Raw genomic sequence first — 25,017 nt, 5'->3', positions numbered from 1 at the left:
CAATCGGTGTCCAAAAATACCGATTTCCGATTGTTATGAAAACTTGAAATCGGCCCCAATTAATCGGCCATTCCGATTAATCGGTCAACCTCAAGTATATACTGTAAAGCATCTGCTTATCATTTGTTGTTTTTGTCATATATTTTAAGACACTGAGTGTACAAAACATTATGAACACCTGCTTTTTCCATGACGTAGATTGACAAGGTGAATCAAATCAAATTTTATCAGTCACATGCGCCGAATGCAACAGGTGTAGACCTTACAGTGAAATGCTTTCCTACAAGCCCTAACCCACAATGCAGTTTAAAAAAGTATGAATAAGAATAAGAGATAAAAGTAAAGAGCAGCAGTAAAAATAACAATTGCGAGGCTATATACAGGGGGTACCGGTACAGAGTCAATGTGCGGGGGCACCGGTTAGTCGAGGTAATATGTACATGTAGGTAGAGTTATTAAAGTGACTATGCATAGATAATAACAGAGAGTAGCAGCAGCGTATGGGGGGGTCGGCAATGCAAATTGTCTGGGTAGCCATTTGATTAGATGTTCAGGAGTCTTATGGCTTGGGGGTAGAAGCTGTTTAGAAGCCTCTTGGACCTAGACTTGGCGCTCCGGTACCGCTTGCTGTGCGGTAGCAGAGAGAACAGTCTATGACTTGGGTGGCTGGAGTCTTTGACAATTTTTAGGGCCTTCCTCTGACACCACCTGGTAAAGAGGTCCTGGATGGCAGGAAGCTTGGCCCCAGTGATGTACTGGGCCGTACGCACTACCCTCTGTAGTGCCTTGTGGTCGGAGGCTGAGCAGTTACCATACCATGCAGTGATGCCACCAGTCAGGATGCTCTCGATGGTGCAGCTGTAGAACCTTTTGAGGATCTGAGGACCCATGCCAAATCTTTTCAGTCTCCTGAGGGGGAATAGGTTTTGTCGTGCCCTCTTCACGACTGTCTTGGTGTGCTTGGACCATGTTAGTTTGTTGGTGATGCAGACGCCAAGGAACTTGAAGCTCTCAACCTGCTCCACTACAGCCCCATTGATGAGAATGGGGACATGCTCGGTCCTCCTTTTCCTGTAGTCCACAATCATCTCCTTTGTCTTGGTTACGTTGAGGGAGAGGTTGTTGTCCTGGCACCACCCGGCCAGGTCTCTGACCTCCTCCCTATAGGCTGTCTCGTCGTTGTCGGTGATCAGGCCTACCACTGTTGTGTCGTCAGCAAACTTAATGATGGTGTTGGAGTCGTGCCTGGCCGTGCAGTCATGAGTGAACAGGGAGTACAGGAGGGGACTGAGCACGCACCCCTGAGGGGCCCCTGTGTTGAGGGTCAGCATGGAGGATGTGTTGTTACCTACCCTTACCTCCTGGGGGCGGACCGTCAGGAAGTCCAGGATCCAGTTACAGAGGGAGGTGTTTAGTCCCAGGGTCCTTAGCTTAGTGATGAGCTTTGAGGGTACTATGGTGTTGAACGCTGAGCTGTAGTGAATGAACAGCATTCTCACATAGGTGTTCCTTTTGTCCAGGTGTGAAAGGGCTGTGTGGAGTGGCAATAGAGAGACTGCATCATCTGTGGATCTGTTTGGGTGGTATGCAAATTAGAGTGGGTCTAGGGTTTCTGGGATGATGGTGTTGATGTGAGCCATGACCAGCCTTTCAAAGCACTTCATGGCTACAGATGTGAGTGTTACGGGTCGGTAGTCATTTAGGCAGGTTACCTTAGTGTCCTTGGGTACAGGGACTATGGTGGTCTGCTTAAAACATGTTGGTATTACAGACTCAGACAGGGAGAGGTTGAAGATGTCAGTGAAGACACTTGCCGGTTGGTCAGCGCATGCTCGCAGCACACGTCCTGGTAATCCGTCTGGCCCTGCGGCCTTGTGAATGTTGACCTGTTTAAAGGTCTTACATTGACTGCTGAGAGCATGATCACATAGTCGTCCGGAAGAGCTGGTGTAGTTTGATTCCATCTCAGTCCTGTATTGATGCTTTGCCTGTTTGATGGTTCGTCGGAGGGCATAGCGGGATTTCTTATAGGCTTCCAGAATAGACTCCCGCTCCTTGAAACATAAAAGCTATGATCCCTTGTTGATGTCACTTGTTGAATCCACACCAATCAGTGCCAGGAGCACAGATTTGTGTTAAGAACTGCAACGCTGCTGGGTTTTTTACGCTTAACAGTTTCCCATGTGTCTCAAGAATGGTCCACCACCCAAAGGACATCCAGCCCACTTGACACAACTGTGGGAGTCATAGGAGTCAACATGGGCCAGCATCTCTGTGGAACGCTTTCTACACCTTGACGAGTCAATGCCTTGACAAGTTGAGGCTAATTTTAGGGTAAAAAGGTGGGGGGGGCACTCAGTATTAGGAGGGCGTTCTTAATGTTTTGTACACTCAGTGTATGTCTTTTGCTTTATGTAATGGCATATATTTTAATGCTTTATGTAATGTATGTAATCTATTGATATATAATTTTGATACATTTTGAAATGTAGTTACATGGTGATTCATTATGTTTTTCAGAATCTCCAAGCAAACTCAGTCTCTCCAGAGATCAGTCTCTCCAGTACCCAGTCATCTGTCCATGAAGAGCGACTTCTCTATGGATCGTCCAATACATTTTAGTGATGGATCAGGGACCTTTGACCCCAGGTAAGTTACTGGTCAGAATTGATGATATTTCTATTGAAGAGGAGAACCTTCAAGATCTGAAACCTGATGTATTTTGTGTATCTGAGTATATACTGTAAAGCATCTGCTTATCATTTGTTGTTTTTGTCATATATTTTAAGACACTGAGTGTACAAAACATTATGAACAACTGCTTTTTCCATGACGTAGATTGACAAGGTGAATCAAATCAAATTTTATCAGTCACATGTGCCGAATACAACAGGTGTAGACCTTACAGTGAAATGCTTTCCTACAAGCCCCTAACCAACAATACAGTTTAAAAAAGTATGAATAAGAATAAGAGATAAAAGTAAAGAGCAGCAGTAAAAATAACAATTGCTAGACTATATACAGGGGGGGTACCGGTACAGAGTCAATGTGCGGGGGCACCGGTTAGTCGAGGTAATATGTACATGTAGGTAGAGTTATTAAAGTGACTATGCATAGATAATAACAGAGAGTAGCAGCAGCGTATGGGGGGGTCGGCAATGCAAATTGTCTGGGTAGCCATTTGATTAGATGTTCAGGAGTCTTATGGCTTGGGGGTAGAAGCTGTTTAGAAGCCTCTTGGACCTAGACTTGGCGCTCCGGTACCGCTTGCTGTGCGGTAGCAGAGAGAACAGTCTATGACTTGGGTGGCTGGAGTCTTTGACAATTTTTAGGGCCTTCCTCTGACACCACCTGGTAAGTGGACCTGGATGGCAGGAAGCTTGGCCCCAGTGATGTACTGGGCCGTACGCACTACCCTCTGTAGTGCCTTGTGGTCGGAGGCTGAGCAGTTACCATACCATGCAGTGATGCCACCAGTCAGGATGCTCTCGATGGTGCAGCTGTAGAACCTTTTGAGGATCTGAAGACCCATGCCAAATCTTTTCAGTATTCTGGGGGGGGGAATAGGTTTTGTCGTGCCCTCTTCACGACTGTCTTGGTGTGCTTGGACCATGTTAGTTTGTTGGTGATGCAGACGCCAAGGAACTTGAAGCTCTCAACCTGCTCCACTACAGCCCCATTGATGAGAATGGGGACATGCTCGGTCCTCCTTTTCCTGTAGTCCACAATCATCTCCTTTGTCTTGGTTACGTTGAGGGAGAGGTTGTTGTCCTGGCACCACCCGGCCAGGTCTCTGACCTCCTCCCTATAGGCTGTCTCGTCGTTGTCGGTGATCAGGCCTACCACTGTTGTGTCGTCAGCAAACTTAATGATGGTGTTGGAGTCGTGCCTGGCCGTGCAGTCATGAGTGAACAGGGAGTACAGGAGGGGACTGAGCACGCACCCCTGAGGGGCCCCTGTGTTGAGGGTCAGCATGGAGGATGTGTTGTTACCTACCCTTACCTCCTGGGGGCGGCCCGTCAGGAAGTCCAGGATCCAGTTACAGAGGGAGGTGTTTAGTCCCAGGGTCCTTAGCTTAGTGATGAGCTTTGAGGGTACTATGGTGTTGAACGCTGAGCTGTAGTGAATGAACAGCATTCTCACATAGGTGTTCCTTTTGTCCAGGTGTGAAAGGGCTGTGTGGAGTGGCAATAGAGAGACTGCATCATCTGTGGATCTGTTTGGGTGGTATGCAAATTAGAGTGGGTCTAGGGTTTCTGGGATGATGGTGTTGATGTGAGCCATGACCAGCCTTTCAAAGCACTTCATGGCTACAGATGTGAGTGTTACGGGTCGGTAGTCATTTAGGCAGGTTACCTTAGTGTCCTTGGGTACAGGGACTATGGTGGTCTGCTTAAAACATGTTGGTATTACAGACTCAGACAGGGAGAGGTTGAAGATGTCAGTGAAGACACTTGCCGGTTGGTCAGCGCATGCTCGCAGCACACGTCCTGGTAATCCGTCTGGCCCTGCGGCCTTGTGAATGTTGACCTGTTTAAAGGTCTTACATTGACTGCTGAGAGCGTGATCACATAGTCGTCCGGAAGAGCTGGTGTAGTTTGATTCCATCTCAGTCCTGTATTGATGCTTTGCCTGTTTGATGGTTCGTCGGAGGGCATAGCGGGATTTCTTATAGGCTTCCAGAATAGACTCCCGCTCCTTGAAACATAAAAAGCTATGATCCCTTGTTGATGTCACTTGTTGAATCCACACCAATCAGTGCCAGGAGCACAGATTTGTGTTAAGAACTGCAACGCTGCTGGGTTTTTTACGCTTAACAGTTTCCCATGTGTCTCAAGAATGGTCCACCACCCAAAGGACATCCAGCCCACTTGACACAACTGTGGGAGTCATAGGAGTCAACATGGGCCAGCATCTCTGTGGAACGCTTTCTACACCTTGACGAGTCAATGCCTTGACAAGTTGAGGCTAATTTTAGGGTAAAAAGGTGGGGGGGGGGGGCACTCAGTATTAGGAGGGCGTTCTTAATGTTTTGTACACTCAGTGTATGTCTTTTGCTTTATGTAATGGCATATATTTTAATGCTTTATGTAATGTATGTAATCTATTGATATATAATTTTGATACATTTTGAAATGTAGTTACATGGTGATTCATTATGTTTTTCAGAATCTCCAAGCAAACTCAGTCTCTCCAGAGATCAGTCTCTCCAGTACCCAGTCATCTGTCCATGAAGAGCGACTTCTCTATGGATCGTCCAATACATTTTAGTGATGGATCAGGGACCTTTGACCCCAGGTAAGTTACTGGTCAGAATTGATGATATTTCTATTGAAGAGGAGAACCTTCAAGATCTGAAACCTGATGTATTTTGTGTATCTGAGTATATACTGTAAAGCATCTGCTTATCATTTGTTGTTTTTGTCATATATTTTAAGACACTGAGTGTACAAAACATTATGAACACCTGCTTTTTCCATTTCGTAGATTGACAAGGTGAATCAAATCAAATTTTATCAGTCACATGCGCCGAATGCAACAGGTGTAGACCTTACAGTGAAATGCTTTCCTACAAGCCCTAACCCACAATGCAGTTTAAAAAAAGTATGAATAAGAATAAGAGATAAAAGTAAAGAGCAGCAGTAAAAATAACAATTGCGAGGTTATATACAGGGGGGTACCGGTACAGAGTCAATGTGCGGGGGCACCGGTTAGTCGAGGTAATATGTACATGTAGGTAGAGTTATTAAAGTGACTATGCATAGATAATAACAGAGAGTAGCAGCAGCGTATGGGGGGGGTCGGCAATGCAAATTGTCTGGGTAGCCATTTGATTAGATGTTCAGGAGTCTTATGGCTTGGGGGTAGAAGCTGTTTAGAAGCCTCTTGGACCTAGACTTGGCGCTCCGGTACCGCTTGCTGTGCGGTAGCAGAGAGAACAGTCTATGACTTGGGTGGCTGGAGTCTTTGACAATTTTTAGGGCCTTCCTCTGACACCACCTGGTAAAGAGGTCCTGGATGGCAGGAAGCTTGGCCCCAGTGATGTACTGGGCCGTACGCACTACCCTCTGTAGTGCCTTGTGGTCGGAGGCTGAGCAGTTACCATACCATGCAGTGATGCCACCAGTCAGGATGCTCTCGATGGTGCAGCTGTAGAACCTTTTGAGGATCTGAGGACCCATGCCAAATCTTTTCAGTCTCCTGAGGGGGAATAGGTTTTGTCGTGCCCTCTTCACGACTGTCTTGGTGTGCTTGGACCATGTTAGTTTGTTGGTGATGCAGACGCCAAGGAACTTGAAGCTCTCAACCTGCTCCACTACAGCCCCATTGATGAGAATGGGGACATGCTCGGTCCTCCTTTTCCTGTAGTCCACAATCATCTCCCTTTGTCTTGGTTACGTTGAGGGAGAGGTTGTTGTCCTGGCACCACCCGGCCAGGTCTCTGACCTCCTCCCCTATAGGCTGTCTCGTCGTTGTCGGTGATCAGGCCTACCACTGTTGTGTCGTCAGCAAACTTAATGATGGTGTTGGAGTCGTGCCTGGCCGTGCAGTCATGAGTGAACAGGGAGTACAGGAGGGGACTGAGCACGCACCCCCTGAGGGGCCCCTGTGTTGAGGGTCAGCATGGAGGATGTGTTGTTACCTACCCTTACCTCCTGGGGGCGGCCCGTCAGGAAGTCCAGGATCCAGTTACAGAGGGAGGTGTTTAGTCCCAGGGTCCTTAGCTTAGTGATGAGCTTTGAGGGTACTATGGTGTTGAACGCTGAGCTGTAGTGAATGAACAGCATTCTCACATAGGTGTTCCTTTTGTCCAGGTGTGAAAGGGCTGTGTGGAGTGGCAATAGAGAGACTGCATCATCTGTGGATCTGTTTGGGTGGTATGCAAATTAGAGTGGGTCTAGGGTTTCTGGGATGATGGTGTTGATGTGAGCCATGACCAGCCTTTCAAAGCACTTCATGGCTACAGATGTGAGTGTTACGGGTCGGTAGTCATTTAGGCAGGTTACCTTAGTGTCCTTGGGTACAGGGACTATGGTGGTCTGCTTAAAACATGTTGGTATTACAGACTCAGACAGGGAGAGGTTGAAGATGTCAGTGAAGACACTTGCCGGTTGGTCAGCGCATGCTCGCAGCACACGTCCTGGTAATCCGTCTGGCCCCTGCGGCCTTGTGAATGTTGACCTGTTTAAAGGTCTTACATTGACTGCTGAGAGCGTGATCACATAGTCGTCCGGAAGAGCTGGTGTAGTTTGATTCCATCTCAGTCCTGTATTGATGCTTTGCCTGTTTGATGGTTCGTCGGAGGGCATAGCGGGATTTCTTATAGGCTTCCAGAATAGACTCCCGCTCCTTGAAACATAAAAAGCTATGATCCCTTGTTGATGTCACTTGTTGAATCCACACCAATCAGTGCCAGGAGCACAGATTTGTGTTAAGAACTGCAACGCTGCTGGGTTTTTTACGCTTAACAGTTTCCCATGTGTCTCAAGAATGGTCCACCACCCAAAGGACATCCAGCCCACTTGACACAACTGTGGGAGTCATAGGAGTCAACATGGGCCAGCATCTCTGTGGAACGCTTTCTACACCTTGAAGAGTCAATGCCTTGACAAGTTGAGGCTAATTTTAGGGTAAAAAGGTGGGGGGGGGCACTCAGTATTAGGAGGGCGTTCTTAATGTTTTGTACACTCAGTGTATGTCTTTTTCTTTATGTAATGACATATATTTTAATGCTTTATGTAATGTATGTAATCTATTGATATATAATTTTGATATATTTTGAAATGTACTTACATGGTGATTAATTTTGTTTTTCAGAATCTCCAAGCAAACTCAGTCTCTCCAGAGATCAGTCTCTCCAGTACCCAGTCATCTGTCCATGAAGAGTGACTCCTCTATGGATCGTCCAATACATTTTAGTGATGGACCAGGGACCTTTGACCCCAGGTAAGTTACTGGTCAGAATTGATGATATTTCTATTGAAGAGGAGAACCTTCAAGATCTGAAACCAGATGTATTTAGTGTATCTGAGTATATACTAGAGGTCGACCGATTATGATTTTTCGACGCCGATACCGATTATTGAAGGGCCGAAAAAAGCCGATACCGATTAATCGGAGGATTTTTTTATTTGTACTAATGACAATTACAACAATACTGAATGAACACTTATTTTAACTTATTATAATACATCAACAAAATCAATTTAGCCTCAAATAAATAATGAAACATGTTCAATTTGGGTTAAATAATGCAAAAACAAAGTGTTGGAGAAGAAAGTAAAAGTGTAATATTTGCCATGTAAAAAAGCTAACGTTTAAGTTCCTTGCTCAGAACATGAGAACATATGAAAGCTGGTGGTTCCTTTTAACATGAGTCTTCAATATTCCCAGGTAAGAAGTTTTAGGTTGTAGTTATTATAGGAATTATAGGACTATTTCTCTCTATACGATTTGTATTTCATATACCTTTGACTATTGGATATTCTTATAGGCACTTTAGTATTGCCAGTGTAACAGTATAGCTTCCGTCCCTCTCCTCACCCCTACCTGGGCTCAAACCAGGAACACATCAACAACAGCCACCCTCGAAGCATCGTTACCCATCGCTCCACAAAAGCCGCAGCCCTTGCAGAGCAAAGGGGAACAACTACTTCAAGGTCTCAGAGCGAGTGACATCACCGATTGAAACGCTATTAGCGTGCACCCGGCTAACTAGCTAGCCATTTCACATCAGTTACACCAGCCTAATCTCGTGAGTTGATAGGCTTGAAGTCATAAACAGCTCAATGCTTGAAGCACAGTGAAGAGCTGCTGGCAAACGCACAAAAGTGCTGTTTGAATAAATGCTTACGAGCGTGCTGCTCCCTACCATCGCTCAGTCAGACTGCTCTATCAAATATCAAATCATAGACTTATTATGACATAATAACACACACAAATACAAGCCTTTGGTCATTAATATGGTAGAATCCGGAAACTATCATTTCGAAAACAAAACGTTTATTATTTTCAGTGAAATACGGAACCGTTACGTATTTTATCTAACGGGTGGCATCCATAAGTCTAAATATTGCTGTTACACTGTACAACCTTCAATGTTATGTCATAATTATGTACAATTCTGGCAAATTAATTACGGTCTTCACACAGTTCGCAACGAGCCAGGCGGCCCAAACTGCTGCATATACCCTGACTGCTTGCACGGAACGCAAGAGAAGTGACACAATTTCCCTAGTTATAAGAAATTCATGTTAGCAGGCAATATTAACTAAATATGCAGGTTTAAAAATATATACTTGTGTATTGATTTTAAAGAAAGGCATTGATGTTTATGGTTAAGTACACATTGTTGCAATGACAGTGCTAAATCATCACCCGTTTGGCAAAGTAGGCTGTGATTCGATGAGAAATTAACCTCTATGGGCTAGGCGGGACGAATTCGTCCCACCTACGCAACAGCCAGTCTAATCCAGTGGCGCGATTTTCAAAACGTTTGAAATGCTATTACTTCAATTTCTGAAACATATGACTATTTTACAGCTATTTAAAGACAAGACTCTCGTTAATCTAACCACACTGTCCGATTTCAAAAAGGCTTTACAACGAAAGCAAAACATTAGATTATGTCAGCAGACTACCCAGCCAGAAATAATCAGACACCCATTTTTCAAGCTAGCATATAATGTCACAAAAACCCAGAAGACAGCTAAATGCAGCACAAACCTTTGATGATCTTCATCAGATGACAACCCTAGGACATTATGTTATACAATGCATGCATGTTCTGTTCAATCAAGTTCATATTTATATCAAAAAACAGCTTTTTACATTAGCATGTGACGTTCAGAACTAGCATACCCCCCCGCAAACTTCCGGGGGAATTTACTAACAATTTTACTAAATTACTCACGATAAACGTTCACAAAAAGCACAACAATTATTTTAAGAATTATAGATACAGAACTCCTCTATGCACTCGATATGTCCGATTTTAAAATAGCTTTTCGGATGAAGCACATTTTGCAATATTCTAAGTACATAGCCCGGAATCACAGGGCTACGTATTTAGACACCCGGCAAGTTTAGCACTCACCAATATCAGATTTACTATTATAAAAGTTTGATTACCTTTTGTTGTCTTCGTCAGAATGCACTCCCAGGACTGCTACTTCAATAACAAATGTTGGTTTGGTCCAAAATAATCCATCGTTATATCCGAATAGCGTCGTTTTGTCCGTGCGTTCCAGAAACTATCCGAAATGGTAAATAACGGTCGCACGCATGGCGCATTTCGTGACAAAAAATTTCTAAATATTCCTTTACCGTACTTCGAAGCATGTCAACCGCTGTTTAAAATCAATTTTTATGCCATTTTTCTCGTAGAAAAGCGAAAATATTCCGACCGGGAATCTCCTTTTCGGCAAACAGAGGAAAAAATCACAAAGACGGGGGCGGCCGGGTCACGCGCCTAAGCCCAGAGTACCTTGATCGGTCACTTGAAAAAGGCGATCAAGTGCTTCAGCCTGGGGCTGGGATGACGACATTCTGTTTTTTCCCGGGCTCTGAGCGCCCATGGACGACGTAGGAAGTGTCACGTTAGAGCAGAGATCCTTTGTAAAAGATAGAGATGGCAAAGAAGTTCCAGAAATGGTCAGACAGGCCACTTCCTGTAAAGGAATCTCTCAGGTTTTGACCTGCCATTTGTTTTGTCGTGGTTTTGTCGTGCCCTCTTCACGACTGTCTTGGTGTGCTTGGACCATGTTAGTTTGTTGGTGATGCAGACGCCAAGGAACCTGAAGCTCTCAACCTGCTCCACTACAGCCCCATTGATGAGAATGGGGACATGCTCGGTCCTCCTTTTCCTGTAGTCCACAATCATCTCCTTTGTCTTGGTTACGTTGAGGGAGAGTTTGTTGTCCTGGCACCACCCGGCCAGGTCTCTGACCTCCTCCCTATAGGCTGTCTCGTCGTTGTCGGTGATCAGGCCTACCACTGTTGTGTCGTCAGCAAACTTAATGATGGTGTTGGAGTCGTGCCTGGCCGTGCAGTCATGAGTGAACAGGGAGTACAGGAGGGGACTGAGCACGCACCCCTGAGGGGCCCCTGTGTTGAGGGTCAGCATGGAGGATGTGTTGTTACCTACCCTTACCTCCTGGGGGCGGCCCGTCAGGAAGTCCAGGATCCAGTTACAGAGGGAGGTGTTTAGTCCCAGGGTCCTTAGCTTAGTGATGAGCTTTGAGGGTACTATGGTGTTGAACGCTGAGCTGTAGTGAATGAACAGCATTCTCACATAGGTGTTCCTTTTGTCCAGGTGTGAAAGGGCTGTGTGGAGTGGCAATAGAGAGACTGCATCATCTGTGGATCTGTTTGGGTGGTATGCAAATTAGAGTGGGTCTAGGGTTTCTGGGATGATGGTGTTGATGTGAGCCATGACCAGCCTTTCAAAGCACTTCATGGCTACAGATGTGAGTGTTACGGGTCGGTAGTCATTTAGGCAGGTTACCTTAGTGTCCTTGGGTACAGGGACTATGGTGGTCTGCTTAAAACATGTTGGTATTACAGACTCAGACAGGGAGAGGTTGAAGATGTCAGTGAAGACACTTGCCGGTTGGTCAGCGCATGCTCGCAGCACACGTCCTGGTAATCCGTCTGGCCCTGCGGCCTTGTGAATGTTGACCTGTTTAAAGGTCTTACATTGACTGCTGAGAGCGTGATCACATAGTCGTCCGGAAGAGCTGGTGTAGTTTGATTCCATCTCAGTCCTGTATTGATGCTTTGCCTGTTTGATGGTTCGTCGGAGGGCATAGCGGGATTTCTTATAGGCTTCCAGAATAGACTCCCGCTCCTTGAAACATAAAAAGCTATGATCCCTTGTTGATGTCACTTGTTGAATCCACACCAATCAGTGCCAGGAGCACAGAGTTGTGTTAAGAACTGCAACGCTGCTGGGTTTTTTACGCTTAACAGTTTCCCATGTGTCTCAAGAATGGTCCACCACCCAAAGGACATCCAGCCCACTTGACACAACTGTGGGAGTCATAGGAGTCAACATGGGCCAGCATCTCTGTGGAACGTTTTCTACACCTTGACGAGTCAATGCCTTGACAAGTTGAGGCTAATTGTAGGGCAAAAAGATGGGGGGGGCACTTAGTATTAGGAGGGTGTTCTTAATGTTTTGTACACTCAGTGTATGTATTTTGCTTTATGTAATGCCATATATTTTAATGCTTTATGTAATGTATGTAATCTATTGATATATAATTTTGATTCATTTTGAAATGCAGTTACATGGTGATTCATTTTGTTTTTCAGAATCTCCAACCAAACTCAGTCTCTCCAGAGATCAGTCTCTCCAGTACCCAGTCATCTGTCCATGAAGAGTGACTCCTCTATGGATCGTCCAATACATTTTAGTGATGGACCAGGGACCTTTGACCCCAGGTAAGTTACTGGTCAGAATTGATGATATTTCTATTGAAGAGGAGAACCTTCAAGATCTGAAACCAGATGTATTTAGTGTATCTGAGTATTTACTGTAAAGCATCTGCTTATCATTTGTTGTTTATGTCATATATTTTTTATACAGTGAGTGTACAAAACATTATGAACACCTGCTTTTTCCATGACATAGATTGACAAGGTGAATCCAGGTGAAAGCAATGATCCCTTATTGATGCCACTTGTTAAATCCACTTCAATCTGTGTCGATGAAGGGGAGGTTAAAGAAGGATTTTTAAGCCTTGAGACAATTGAGACATGGATTGTGTATGTGTGCCATTCAGAGGGTGAATGAGCAAGTCAATATATTTAAGTGCCTTTGAATGGGGTATTGTGGTAGGTCTCAGGCACAAAATTCTAGTAATGGTGTTGTGGACATGTTATTCATTCCAGAGGCTACTACCACACTCAGACAGCACAGAATACTGATCCCAGCTGTCTGTCTATGAACAGAGTATACTGTTCCCAGCTGTCTGTCTATGAACACAGTATACTGTTCCCAGCTGTCTGTCTATGAACACAGTATACTGATCCCAGCAGTCTGTCTATGAACACAGTATACTGTTCCCAGCTGTCTGTCTATGAACACAGTATACTGTTCCCAGCTGTCTGTCTATGAACACAGTATACTGTTCCCAGCTGTCTGTCTATGAACACAGTATACTGTTCCCAGCTGTCTGTCTGTCTATGAACACAGTATACTGATCCCAGCTGTCTGTCTATGAACACAGTATACTGATCCCAGCTGTCTGTCTATGAACACAGTATACTGTTCCCAGCTGTCTGTCTATGAACACAGTATACTGTTCCCAGCTGTCTGTCTATGAACACAGTATACTGTTCCCAGCTGTCTGTCTATGAACACAGTATACTGTTCCCAGCTGTCTGTCTATGAACAGTGACTTCTCCATGCATCATCCTGTTAATTCCAGTGGTGGAAGATCAATCACCTTTGACCGAAGGTCACCACATTTTGAGAATCTTCAAGATGTCATATAGATATGTTGTTGTAATTTGTAATTTGTTGTAACTGAGTTTATTAGAGTAATTACTGCACCCTCTTATATCTCTGTAGTGGATGGTCTACTCTGTTAGAGGATCAGTATCTCTCCTTTATCTCTGTAGTGGATGGTCTACTCTGTTAGAGGATCAGTATCTCTCTCTCCTTTATCTCTGTAGTGGATGGTCTACTCTGTTAGAGGATCAGTATCTCTCTCTCTCCTTTATCTCTGTAGTGGATGGTCTACTCTGTTAAAGGATCAGTATCTCTCTCTCCTTTATCTCTGTAGTGGATGGTCTACTCTGTTAAAGGATCAGTATCTCTCTCTCTCCTTTATCTCTGTAGTGGATGGTCTACTCTGTTAAAGGATCAGTATCTCTCTCTCCTTTATCTCTGTAGTGGATGGTCTACTCTGTTAAAGGATCAGTATCTCTCTCTCCTTTATCTCTGTAGTGGATGGTCTACTCTGCCAGAGGATCAGTCCAGGTGTGCAGTGTGCCAGCAGGTTCTGAGGGATCCAGTCTCTATCACCTGTGGACACAGGTTCTGCAGACAGTGCATCACCAGATACTGGGAGAAACCTGCTCCTTCAGGAGACTATGACTGTCCTCAGTGTAGAAAGAGATCCAGAACACTTCCTGTACTACAGCACCTGAGGGAACCTAATGATGCAAGAGGCTCTGAAAACAGTAAGACCACTTGCAGACCTGTGCTAAGTCAATACCTCAATATGATTTAAATGTAGTTAACTACAATAATATGAGATAATATAAGTTACTGTAGTTGTGGAGGCCCACATTTCATCCTGTCAATGAATATGTCTGATACACATCCTTTTACTCCTCCCTTGTAGTGGATGACAGCCTGCAGAGAGCTATAGTAAACCATAAAGCCAGTCTAAAAAGGAGGTATGAATGTGTGATAGAAGGCATGGAAACAGCAGGGAACCAAACTCCCCTCAACAGGATTTACACAGAGCTCTACATCACAGAAGGAGAGAGTGAAGGGGTTAACAATGAACATGAGGTGTGGCAGCTAGAGACAGCATCCAGGACACCAACCTCACATGACACAGCAATCCACTGCAATGACATCTTTAAACCCTTACCTGGCCAAGAGAGAAGCATCAGAACTGTGCTGACGAAGGGCATCGCTGGCATCGGAAAAACAGTCTCTGTGCAGAAGTTCATCCTAGACTGGGCTGAAGGGAAGGCAAACCAAGATATGGAGATCATATTTGTGCTTCCTTTCCGGGAGCTGAACTTGATCAAAGATCGTCAGTACAGTCTTCTCAGACTTTTAAATGACTTCCACACAGAACTAGACATAGGCAATGCAAAGAAACTCACTGCCTGTAAAGCTATGTTCATCTTTGATGGTTTGGATGAAAGCAGACTTCCATTGGATTTCCAGCACAATGAAAAGGTGTCTGATGTCACCCAGACATCATCTGTTGATGTTCTGCTGACAAACCTCATCAAGGGGAATCTGCTTCCCTCTGCTCTCCTATGGATAACCTCCCGACCAGCAGCAACCAATCAGATCCCCCCTGAGTGTGTTAACCAGGTGACAGAGGTACGAGGGTTCAATGACCCACAGAAGGAGGAGTACTTCAGGAAGAGATTCGTTGATGAGGACCTGGCCAACAGAATCATCTCACACATAAAGACATCAAGGAGCCTCCACATCATGTGCCACATGCCGGTGTTCTGTTGGATTTCTGCAATAGTCCTTGAACACATGTTGAGTACAGACAAGAGGAGAGAGATGCCCACGACTCTGACTGAGATGTCCATACACTTCCTGCTCATTCAGACCAGCCTGAAGAACCAGAAATATCATGGAAGAGATGAGATGGATCAAGAGGAGCTCATGGAGTCAGATAAGGAAATTCTTCTGAAGCTGGGGAAGCTGGCGTTTGAAAATCTGGAGAAGGGTAATCTCATGTTCTATGAAGAAGACCTGAAAGAGTGTGGCCTTGATGTCAAAGAAGCCTCAGTGTACTCAGGAGTGTGCACACAAATCTTTAAAGAAGAGTCTGTGATATTTCAGAGAGTGGTGTACTGCTTTGTTCATCTCAGCATTCAGGAGTTTCTCTCAGCTGTCTACATGTACCATTGTTACACAGCCAGGAACATGGATGCACTGAAGCCTTTCCTCAAGCGAAAGTCTAGAGGTGTGTCTGAAGAGCTAACCTTGCATGAGCTGCTGAAGAGTACCGTGGATAAAGCCTTGGAGAGTAAGAATGGACACCTGGACCTTTTTGTCCGCTTCCTTCATGGCATGTCACTAGTGTCCAATCAGAAACTCCTACGAGGTCTGGTGACACAGACAGAAAGCAGTCCAGAGAGCGTCCAGAAAACAATCCGATCCCTTAAGGTGATGCAGAGGAAGAACATGTCCCCTGAGAGGTGCATCAATCTCTTCCACTGTCTGATAGAGATGAAAGACCATTCAGTACAGGAGGAAATCCAAGAGTACTTGAGGTCAGAAAAGAGATCCAAAAACCTCACACATGCTCAGTGTTCAGCACTGGCCTACATGCTGCAGATATCAGAGGAGGTTCTGGATGTGTTTAACCTGAAGGAATACAAGACATCAGAGGAGGGTCGTAGGAGACTGCTCCCAGCTGTGAGAGGCTGCAAGAAAGCTCTGTAAGTATCACTGTAAATATCGCACACCAAAATAAATTGTAGTTATAGCAGTATTTTCATTGGCTGACTGGCTCTGTAAGTAATCATGAGACTATCCCTCAGACCAAACTTTACTGAATGTAGGAACAACAGTATTTTCATTGGCTGACTAAACTTTCTATCAGCTGAAAACTCTTAAACTACAAAACAAACTGATCAGTAAAGTTGTAGCATTGAGCCATGAATGCACAGCCTGTACATTATTCGTGCACCATAACGGTGTAAGCTAGGAAAGCTGAGAATAACTTTTTAATACAACCTGTCTGTCATTGTATTTCTTCTGTGTTTGCAGACTAGCTGGCTGTAAACTCACAGACACATCCTGTGAAGTGTTGGCCTCAGTTCTCAGTTCAAACCCCTCACACCTGAGAGATCTGGACCTGAGTAACAATGACCTGAAGGATTCAGGAGTGAAGCTGCTCTCTGCTGGACTGGAGGATCCACACTGCAGACTGGAGACTCTGAGGTCAGTATTATATATAGTGTGGACTGTATACTCAATACAATCTAAATCTGATACCTCACTGTCTGTCTTTTGACTGATACTGCTTTTAAACAGGTCTGGTCAGTCAACCCAAATATTTGTACAATACATGTTTCTCTCTACAAGCAATACTTCCATAATTTGTCATTTCTTATAATGATACATTCATTCATTTATAAATATATATGGCAGGTTTCAGGACACTGATTTATCTGAACATGTTGAACAAATATATATTTTCACCACCAAAGAATATCAGTGTGATTTTAATATGATTTGACTCTTTGCAGGCTGTCAGGCTGTCTAGTCACAGAGGAAGGCTGTGCTTCTCTGGTCTCAGCTCTGAAGTCAAACCCCTCACACCTGAGAGAGCTGGACCTGAGTAACAATGACCTGAAGGATTCAGGAGTGAAGCTGCTCTCTGCTGGACTGGGGAATCCCCACTGCAGACTGGAGACTCTGAGGTCAGTATTCCTGTAGTTGGTCAACAAGTGATAACTGTTCACCAGATCCACATGTGTTTACCAGACACACATAGTCCACACCATATGTGTTTGGACAGTGAAGCTTACAGTTTTAAATGTGGTGCTATGCTCCAGCATATTGGATTTGAGATATAATGTTTCATATTAGGTGACAGTACAGAATGTCACCTTTTATTTGAGGGTATTTTCATACATAGCTGTGTTACTGTTAAGAAAGGAAAGCACTTTATGTATTTAGTTCTCCCATTTGAAAAAGTTGTACATATTCGGACAAATTCACTTATATTGTATTAAAGTAGTCATGAGTTTAGTATTTGGTCCCATATTCCATGCCTGCAGTGATTACATCAAGCTTGTGATTCTACAAACTTGTTGAATTCATTTGCAGTTTGTTTTGGTTGTGTTTTGGATTATGTTTTTCCTAATAGAAACTGAATGGTGAATAATGTCCTGTCATTTTGGAGTCACTTCACTTGTATTGTCAGTAAGAATAGAAGATGTTTCTGAACACTTCTACATTCATGTGGATGCTACCATGATTATGAATAATCATGAATGAATCGTGAATGATGATGAATGAGAAAGTTACAGAGGCACAAAGATCAGACCCCCTCTGTTATTGGTGTTATTCTGTATACTTCTGGCCCTTCTTTGGACACTGTGTTAACTAACCTCCAGACGAGCTTCAATGCCATACAACTCTCCTTCTGTGGCCTCCAACTGCTCTTAAATACAAGTAAAACTAAATGCATGCTCTTCAACCGATCGCTGCCTGCACCTGCCCGCCTGTCCAGCATCACTACTCTGGACGGTTCTGACTTAGAATATGTGGACAACTACAAATACCTAGGTGTCTGGTTAGACTGTAAACTCTCCTTCCAGACTCACTATAAGCATCTACACTGCAAAATTAAATCTAGAATTGGCTTCCTATTTCACAACAAAGCCTCCTTCACTCATGCTGCCAAACATACCCTTATAAAACTGACCATCCTACCGATCCTCGACTTCGGCGATGTCATTTACAAAATAGCCTCCAATACCCTACTCAATACATTGGATGCAGTCTATCACAGTGCCATCCGTTTTGTCACCAAAGCCCCATATACAGTGGGGGAAAAAAGTATTTGATCCCCTGCTGATTTTGTACGTTTGCCCACTGACAAAGAAAGGATCAGTCTATAATTTTAATGGTTTATTTGAACAGTGAGAGACAGAATAACAACAAAAACATCCAGAAAAACTCATGTCAGAAATGTTATAAATTGATTTGCATTTTAATGAGGGAAATAAGTATTTGATCCCTCTGCAAAACATGACTTAGTACTTGGTGGCAAAACCCTGATCATTTCTTTGTAAGTGGGCAAACGTACAAAATCAGCAGAGGATCAAATACTTTTTTCCCCCCACTGTACTACCCACCACTGCGACCTGTACGCTCTCATTGTCTGGCCCTCGCTTCATACTCGTCGCCAAACCCACTGGCTCCAGGTCATCTACAAGACCCTGCTAGGTAAAGTCCCCCCTTATCTCCGCTCACTGGTCACCATAGCAGCACCCACCTGTAGCACACGCTCCAGCAGGTATATCTCTCTGGTCACCCCCAAAGCCAATTCCTCCTTCGGCCGCCTCTTCTTCCAGTTCTCTGCTGCCAATGACTGGAACGAACTACAAAAATCTCAAAAACTGGAAACACTTATCTCCCTCACTAGCTTTAAGCACCAGCTGTCAGAGCAGCTCACAGATTACTGCACCTGTACATATCCCATCTATAATTTAGCCCAACTACTTCTTCCCCTACTGTATTTATTTATTTAGCTCCTTTTCTCCCCATTATTTCTACTTTGCACTTTCTTCCACTGCATATCTACCATTCCAGTGTTTTACTTGCTATATTGTATTTACTTTGCCACCATGGCCTTTTTTTGCCTTTACCTCCCTTATTTCACTTATGCTCACATTGTATATAGACTTATTTTTCTACTGTATTATTGACTGTATGTTTGTGTAATACCCTTGTTTGAACCAAGTATTGAGTTTATTTGTTACAATTAATTGGTATTATATTTAAAAGATGATTGAATTGCTCCTAAACTGTAATGTTAATGCATTATGCTTTTTGAAGAAATATTTATTTAATGTATAAGTGAATAGATTATTTTACTTTGAAGTTTACGTTTTGACCAATAAGGTCGCTTGTTAAGTTGTGGCCAATGGGAGTTGACCTGGTTAACGGGAGGGGAAAAGACGTTGATGAAAGGATGGACGTTTTACCTCAGGACGGTTGGTGAAGAAAAATTATAAAAGAAGACGACAGAACTACAACAAAACCCATAGCTACTAAGACATGAAGGGAAATACATGTTTTATTTAATAAAAGAGTTGTTATAATTTAGTTAAAACTTAGTAAAGACTGAATCTACCGACTCGTCGTGGAGGTATTAGCCAGCTAGAGGTTAGCCTAGCATCGTGTGACACCGGGAGATAATTGCTTGGGAAGCTTAACGAGTTCGTGTTGCCATGGGGATATCGGTTACTAAGGAGTACTGTCTGCATGGGTAGCTGTGCTGCCTTGGACTTGGTGAGGAAACCTGCATGGAACTGCCATACTTCGCTGAGGGAATATCTACCATGTAGTGAGTAACCACAATGTGAGGTGCTTATAAATAAATACATTGGTAATGGTGAGAGGTTAGCATGTTTTGTTGTAGCCTCTGTTATTGGTAATGGTGAGAGGTTAGCATGTTTTGTTGTAGCCTCTGTTATTGGTAATGGTGAGAGGTTAGCATGTTTTGTTGTAGCCTCTGATATTGGTAATGGTGAGAGGTTAGCATGTTTTGTTGTAGTCTCTGTTATTGGTAATGGTGAGAGGTTAGCATGTTTTGTTGTAGCCTCTGTTATTGGTAATGGTGAGAGGTTAGCATGTTTTGTTGTATCCTCTGTTATTGGTAATGGTGAGGAGTTAGCATGTTTTGTTGTAGCCTCTGTTATTGGTAATGGTGAGAGGTTAGCATGTTTTGTTGTAGCCTCTGTTATTGGTAATGGTGAGAGGTTAGCATGTTTTGTTGTAGTCTCTGTTATTGGTAATGGTGAGAGGTTAGCATGTTTTATTGTAGCTTCTGTAACTTTCTCACTATTATTCATGATTCATTCATGATTTTTCTTAATCATGGCATCATCAGGATGCTTTTAGTAGTGTTTAGAAACATGTTATCTACTCACTTGTAAATAAAATGACTCCAGTCACCATCTGTAATGAACACGATGGGAGACAGAGAGCTGGTTTCAAGCGCAGGGCTCAGCAGGTGTTTATTGTAAAGGACAACAGGAGGAGGCAGGTAGCTGGGTCCAGTGGCAGGCAGAAGGTCATACACAGGGGGTCCAAAAAGGCAACAGTACAGGCAGGGAAACGGCTAAAGGCATCATTAGTTTTTGCCTGCCTCACTATCATTCACAGGAGGATTATTTACTGTCACCTCATATGAAACATTTGATCTGAAATCCAAAATGTTGGAGTATAGAGCCACATTTAAAATGTTATCTTCACTGTCAAAATAGATATGGTGTGGACTGTATACTCAATACAATCTAAATCTGATACCTCACTGTCTGTCTTTTGACTGATACTGCTTTTAAACTGGTCTGGTCAGTCTACTCAAATATTTGTACTATACATGTTTCTATCTGCAGGCAAAGCGTTGATAATTAGTCATTTATAATATGATACATTAATTTCTGAATAGATATGGCAGGTTTCATGACACTGATATATCTAAATATGTTGAAGAAATATACTGCCACTATTTTCACCACCAAAGAATAGCAGTGTGATTTTAATATGATTTGACTCTTTGCAGGCTGTCAGGCTGTCTAGTCACAGAGGAAGGCTGTGCTTCTCTGGTCTCAGCTCTGAGGTCAAACCCCTCACACCTGAGAGAGCTGGACCTGAGCTACAATCACCCAGGAGACTCAGGAGTCAGACTGCTCTCTGCTGGACTGGAGGATCCACACTGCAGACTGGAGAAACTCAAGTATGTAGAGGGTTTATGTCAATGTTCATATCAGACATGTTGGACTTTTCAGGCTGGTTAAGACAAACATTCTGACCAGCACTTGGACAAAGTTATATGCTGACTGTGTGTCATGTGTGTGTGTCATGTGTGTGTGTCCTGTGTGTGTGTGTGTCGTGTGTGTGTGTGTGTGTGTGTGTGTGTGTGTGTGTGTCGTGTGTCGTGTGTCGTGTGTCGTGTGTGTGTGTGTGAGTTCAGGTGTATCACTCATTGACTGTCTGTTTTTCTGCTTACCGCTACAGTGTGGAACATGGTGGAGAGAACAGAATGAAACCTGGACTTAGAAAATGTGAGTGTTGACTGCTGTGAAGAATATGACTAAGAATAAGTCTTAATTCAAGTTAAGTCAAAGACCACCATCATTACTGACTTGGTCATATTAAATATCATCTGTAGTTCTACAGAAGCACAAATCAGGGACACCAACATTTACAAAGAGTTGCTGTGTGTGTGTGTGTGTGTGTGTGTGTGTGTGTGTGTGTGTGTGTGTGTGTGTGTGTGTGTGTGTGTGTGTGTGTGTGTGTGTGTGTGTGTGTGTGTGTGTGTAATTAATGTGAATAAGTGTGTTTTTATATTACCATACAGTATAACATGTGATCATTCAACAAGTCTCAAGTTACCTTAACTTCTCCTTTTGATACCTAGAAACATCTACATTAAATGAATTAGTGAAAAGTGAGTTAACATTCTAATGTGAATGATGATGATTTCTAATATTGTGTCTGGTTTCATCCATCAGATGTCTGTGATCTCACACTGGACCCAAACACAGTAAACAGACTCCTCTCTCTGTCTGAGGAGAACAGAAAGGTGACATGTAGGAGAGAGAAGCAGCCGTATCCTGATCACCCAGAGAGATTTAAGGGCTGTAGACAGGTGTTGTGTAGAGAGGGTCTGACTGGGCGCTGTTACTGGGAGGTAGAGTGGAGTGGGGGGGCTGATATAGGAGTGACATATAAAGGAATCAGCAGGAGAGGAAGGGGTGATGACTGTAGGCTTGGATACAATGACAAGTCCTGGAGTCTGTTCTGCTCTGACAACAGATACATTGCCTGGCATAATAATAACTCCACTACCATAGACGTCCCCTCCTCCAGCTGGTATAATAATAACTCCACTACCATAGACGTCCCCTCCTCCAGCTGGTATAATAATAACTCCACTACCATAGACGTCCCCTCCTCCAGCTGGTATAATAATAACTCCACTACCATAGACGTCCCCTCCTCCAGCTGGTATAATAATAACTCCACTACCATAGACGTCCCCTCCTCCAGCTGGTATAATAATAACTCCACTACCATAGACGTCCCCTCCTCCAGCTGGTATAATAATAACTCCACTACCATAGACGTCCCCTCCTCCAGCTGGTATAATAATAACTCCACTACCATAGACGTCCCCTCCTCCAGCTGGTATAATAATAACTCCACTACCATAGACGTCCCCTCCTCCAGCTGGTATAATAATAACTCCACTACCATAGACGTCCCCTCCTCCAGCTGGTATAATAATAACTCCACTATCATAGACGTCCCCTCCTCCAGCTGGTATAATAATAACTCCACTACCATAGACGTCCCCTCCTCCAGCTGGTATAATAATAACTCCACTACCATAGACGTCCCCTCCTCCAGCTGGTATAATAATAACTCCACTACCATAGACGTCCCCTCCTCCAGCTGGTATAATAATAACTCCACTACCATAGACGTCCCCTCCTCCAGCTGGTATAATAATAACTCCACTACCATAGACGTCCCCTCCTCCAGCTGGCATAATAATAACTCCACTACCATAGACGTCCCCTCCTCCAGCTGGTATAATAATAACTCCACTACCATAGACGTCCCCTCCTCCAGCTGGTATAATAATAACTCCACTACCATAGACGTCCCCTCCTCCAGCTGGTATAATAATAACTCCACTACCATAGACGTCCCCTCCTCCAGCTGGTATAATAATAACTCCACTACCATAGACGTCCCCTCCTCCAGCTGGTATAATAATAACTCCACTACCATAGACGTCCCCTCCTCCAGCTGGTATAATAATAACTCCACTACCATAGACGTCCCCTCCTCCAGCTGGTATAATAATAACTCCACTACCATAGACGTCCCCTCCTCCAGCTGGTATAATAATAACTCCACTACCATAGACGTCCCCTCCTCCAGCTGGTATAATAATAACTCCACTACCATAGACGTCCCCTCCTCCAGCTGGTATAATAATAACTCCACTACCATAGACGTCCCCTCCTCCAGCTGGTATAATAATAACTCCACTACCATAGACGTCCCCTCCTCCAGCTCCCACAGAGTAGGAGTGTATCTGGACTGGTCAGCCGGCACTCTGTCCTTCTATAGAGCCTCCTCTGACACACTGACCCACCTGATCACATTCACCTCCACATTCACTGAGCCCCTCTATCCAGGATTTAGGGTTTATGTTGACTCCTCAGTGTCCCTGAAATAATAACTGGACACACACACACACACACACACACGACACACACACACACACACACACACACACACACACACACACACACACACACACTGGACACACACACACACACTGGACACAGACACTGGACACACACACAAACACTGGACACACACACAAACACTGGACACACACACACACACACACACACTGGACACACACACGGACACACACACACACACTGGACACACACACACACACTGGACACACACACACACACACTGGACACACACTGGACACACACACACACACACTGGACGGACACACACACTGGACGGACACACACACACACACTGGACACACTGGACACACACCCAAACACACACACTGGACACACACACACACACACACACTGGACACACACACACACTGGACACACACACACACACACACACTGGACACACACACACACACTGAACACACACTGAACACACACACACACACTGAACACACACACACACACACTGAACACACACACACACACTGAACACACACACACACACTGAACACACACACACACACACTGAACACACACACACACACACTGAACACACACACACACACACACTGAACACACACACACACACACACACACATGAACACACACACACTGAACACACACACTGGACACACACACACACACACACACTGGACATACACACACACACACTGGACACACATACACACTGAACACACACACACACACTGAACACACACACACACACACACTGAACACACACACACACACACACTGAACACACACACTGGACACACACACACACACACTGGACACACACACTGGACATACACACACATACACACTGGACACACACACACACTGGACACACATACACACACACTGGACACACATACACACTGAACACACACACACACTGGACACACACACAGGCTTGACACACACAGGCTTGACACACACATGCTTGACAAACACACTGGATACACACACACACACACAGACACTCTGGACACACACACAAACACTGACACACACACTGACACACATAAACACTGACACACACACACACACTGACACACATAAACACTGACACACACACACACACACACTCACTGGACACACACACACACACACACACTGGACACACACACACACACACTGGACACACACACACACTGACACACACACACACACTCACTGGACACACACACACACACACACTCACTGGACACACACACACACACACACACACACACACACTGAACACTCACACATGACAGGCTTGTAATATTTTCTTAT

The 25,017-nt window shown here is 44.2% G+C and overlaps 1 protein-coding gene across 1 annotated transcript in view; it reads left to right on the top strand.

Annotated features, from left to right (window-relative positions):
* LOC123733104 (NLR family CARD domain-containing protein 3-like) overlaps nt 1-16,159 on the top strand; it is a 28,560-nt gene extending 12,401 nt beyond the window's left edge. The window contains exons 4-10 of the mRNA XM_045712464.1: nt 2,521-2,649; nt 5,170-5,298; nt 7,819-7,947; nt 12,316-12,444; nt 13,401-13,463; nt 13,955-14,190; nt 14,355-16,159. Of these exons, the coding sequence (XP_045568420.1) occupies nt 2,521-2,649; nt 5,170-5,298; nt 7,819-7,947; nt 12,316-12,444; nt 13,401-13,463; nt 13,955-14,190; nt 14,355-16,159 (2,620 nt within the window). The remainder of the gene's footprint in view (nt 1-2,520; nt 2,650-5,169; nt 5,299-7,818; nt 7,948-12,315; nt 12,445-13,400; nt 13,464-13,954; nt 14,191-14,354) is intronic.
* Nucleotides 16,160-25,017: the final 8,858 nt, after the last annotated feature.

The sequence above is a fragment of the Salmo salar genome, unplaced genomic scaffold, assembly GCF_905237065.1.
Source record: "Salmo salar unplaced genomic scaffold, Ssal_v3.1, whole genome shotgun sequence".
In the NCBI taxonomy this organism is placed as follows: Eukaryota; Metazoa; Chordata; class Actinopteri; order Salmoniformes; family Salmonidae; genus Salmo; species Salmo salar.
Note: the sequence above shows the minus strand (reverse complement) of the source record. Positions and strands in the feature narration are given on the sequence as shown.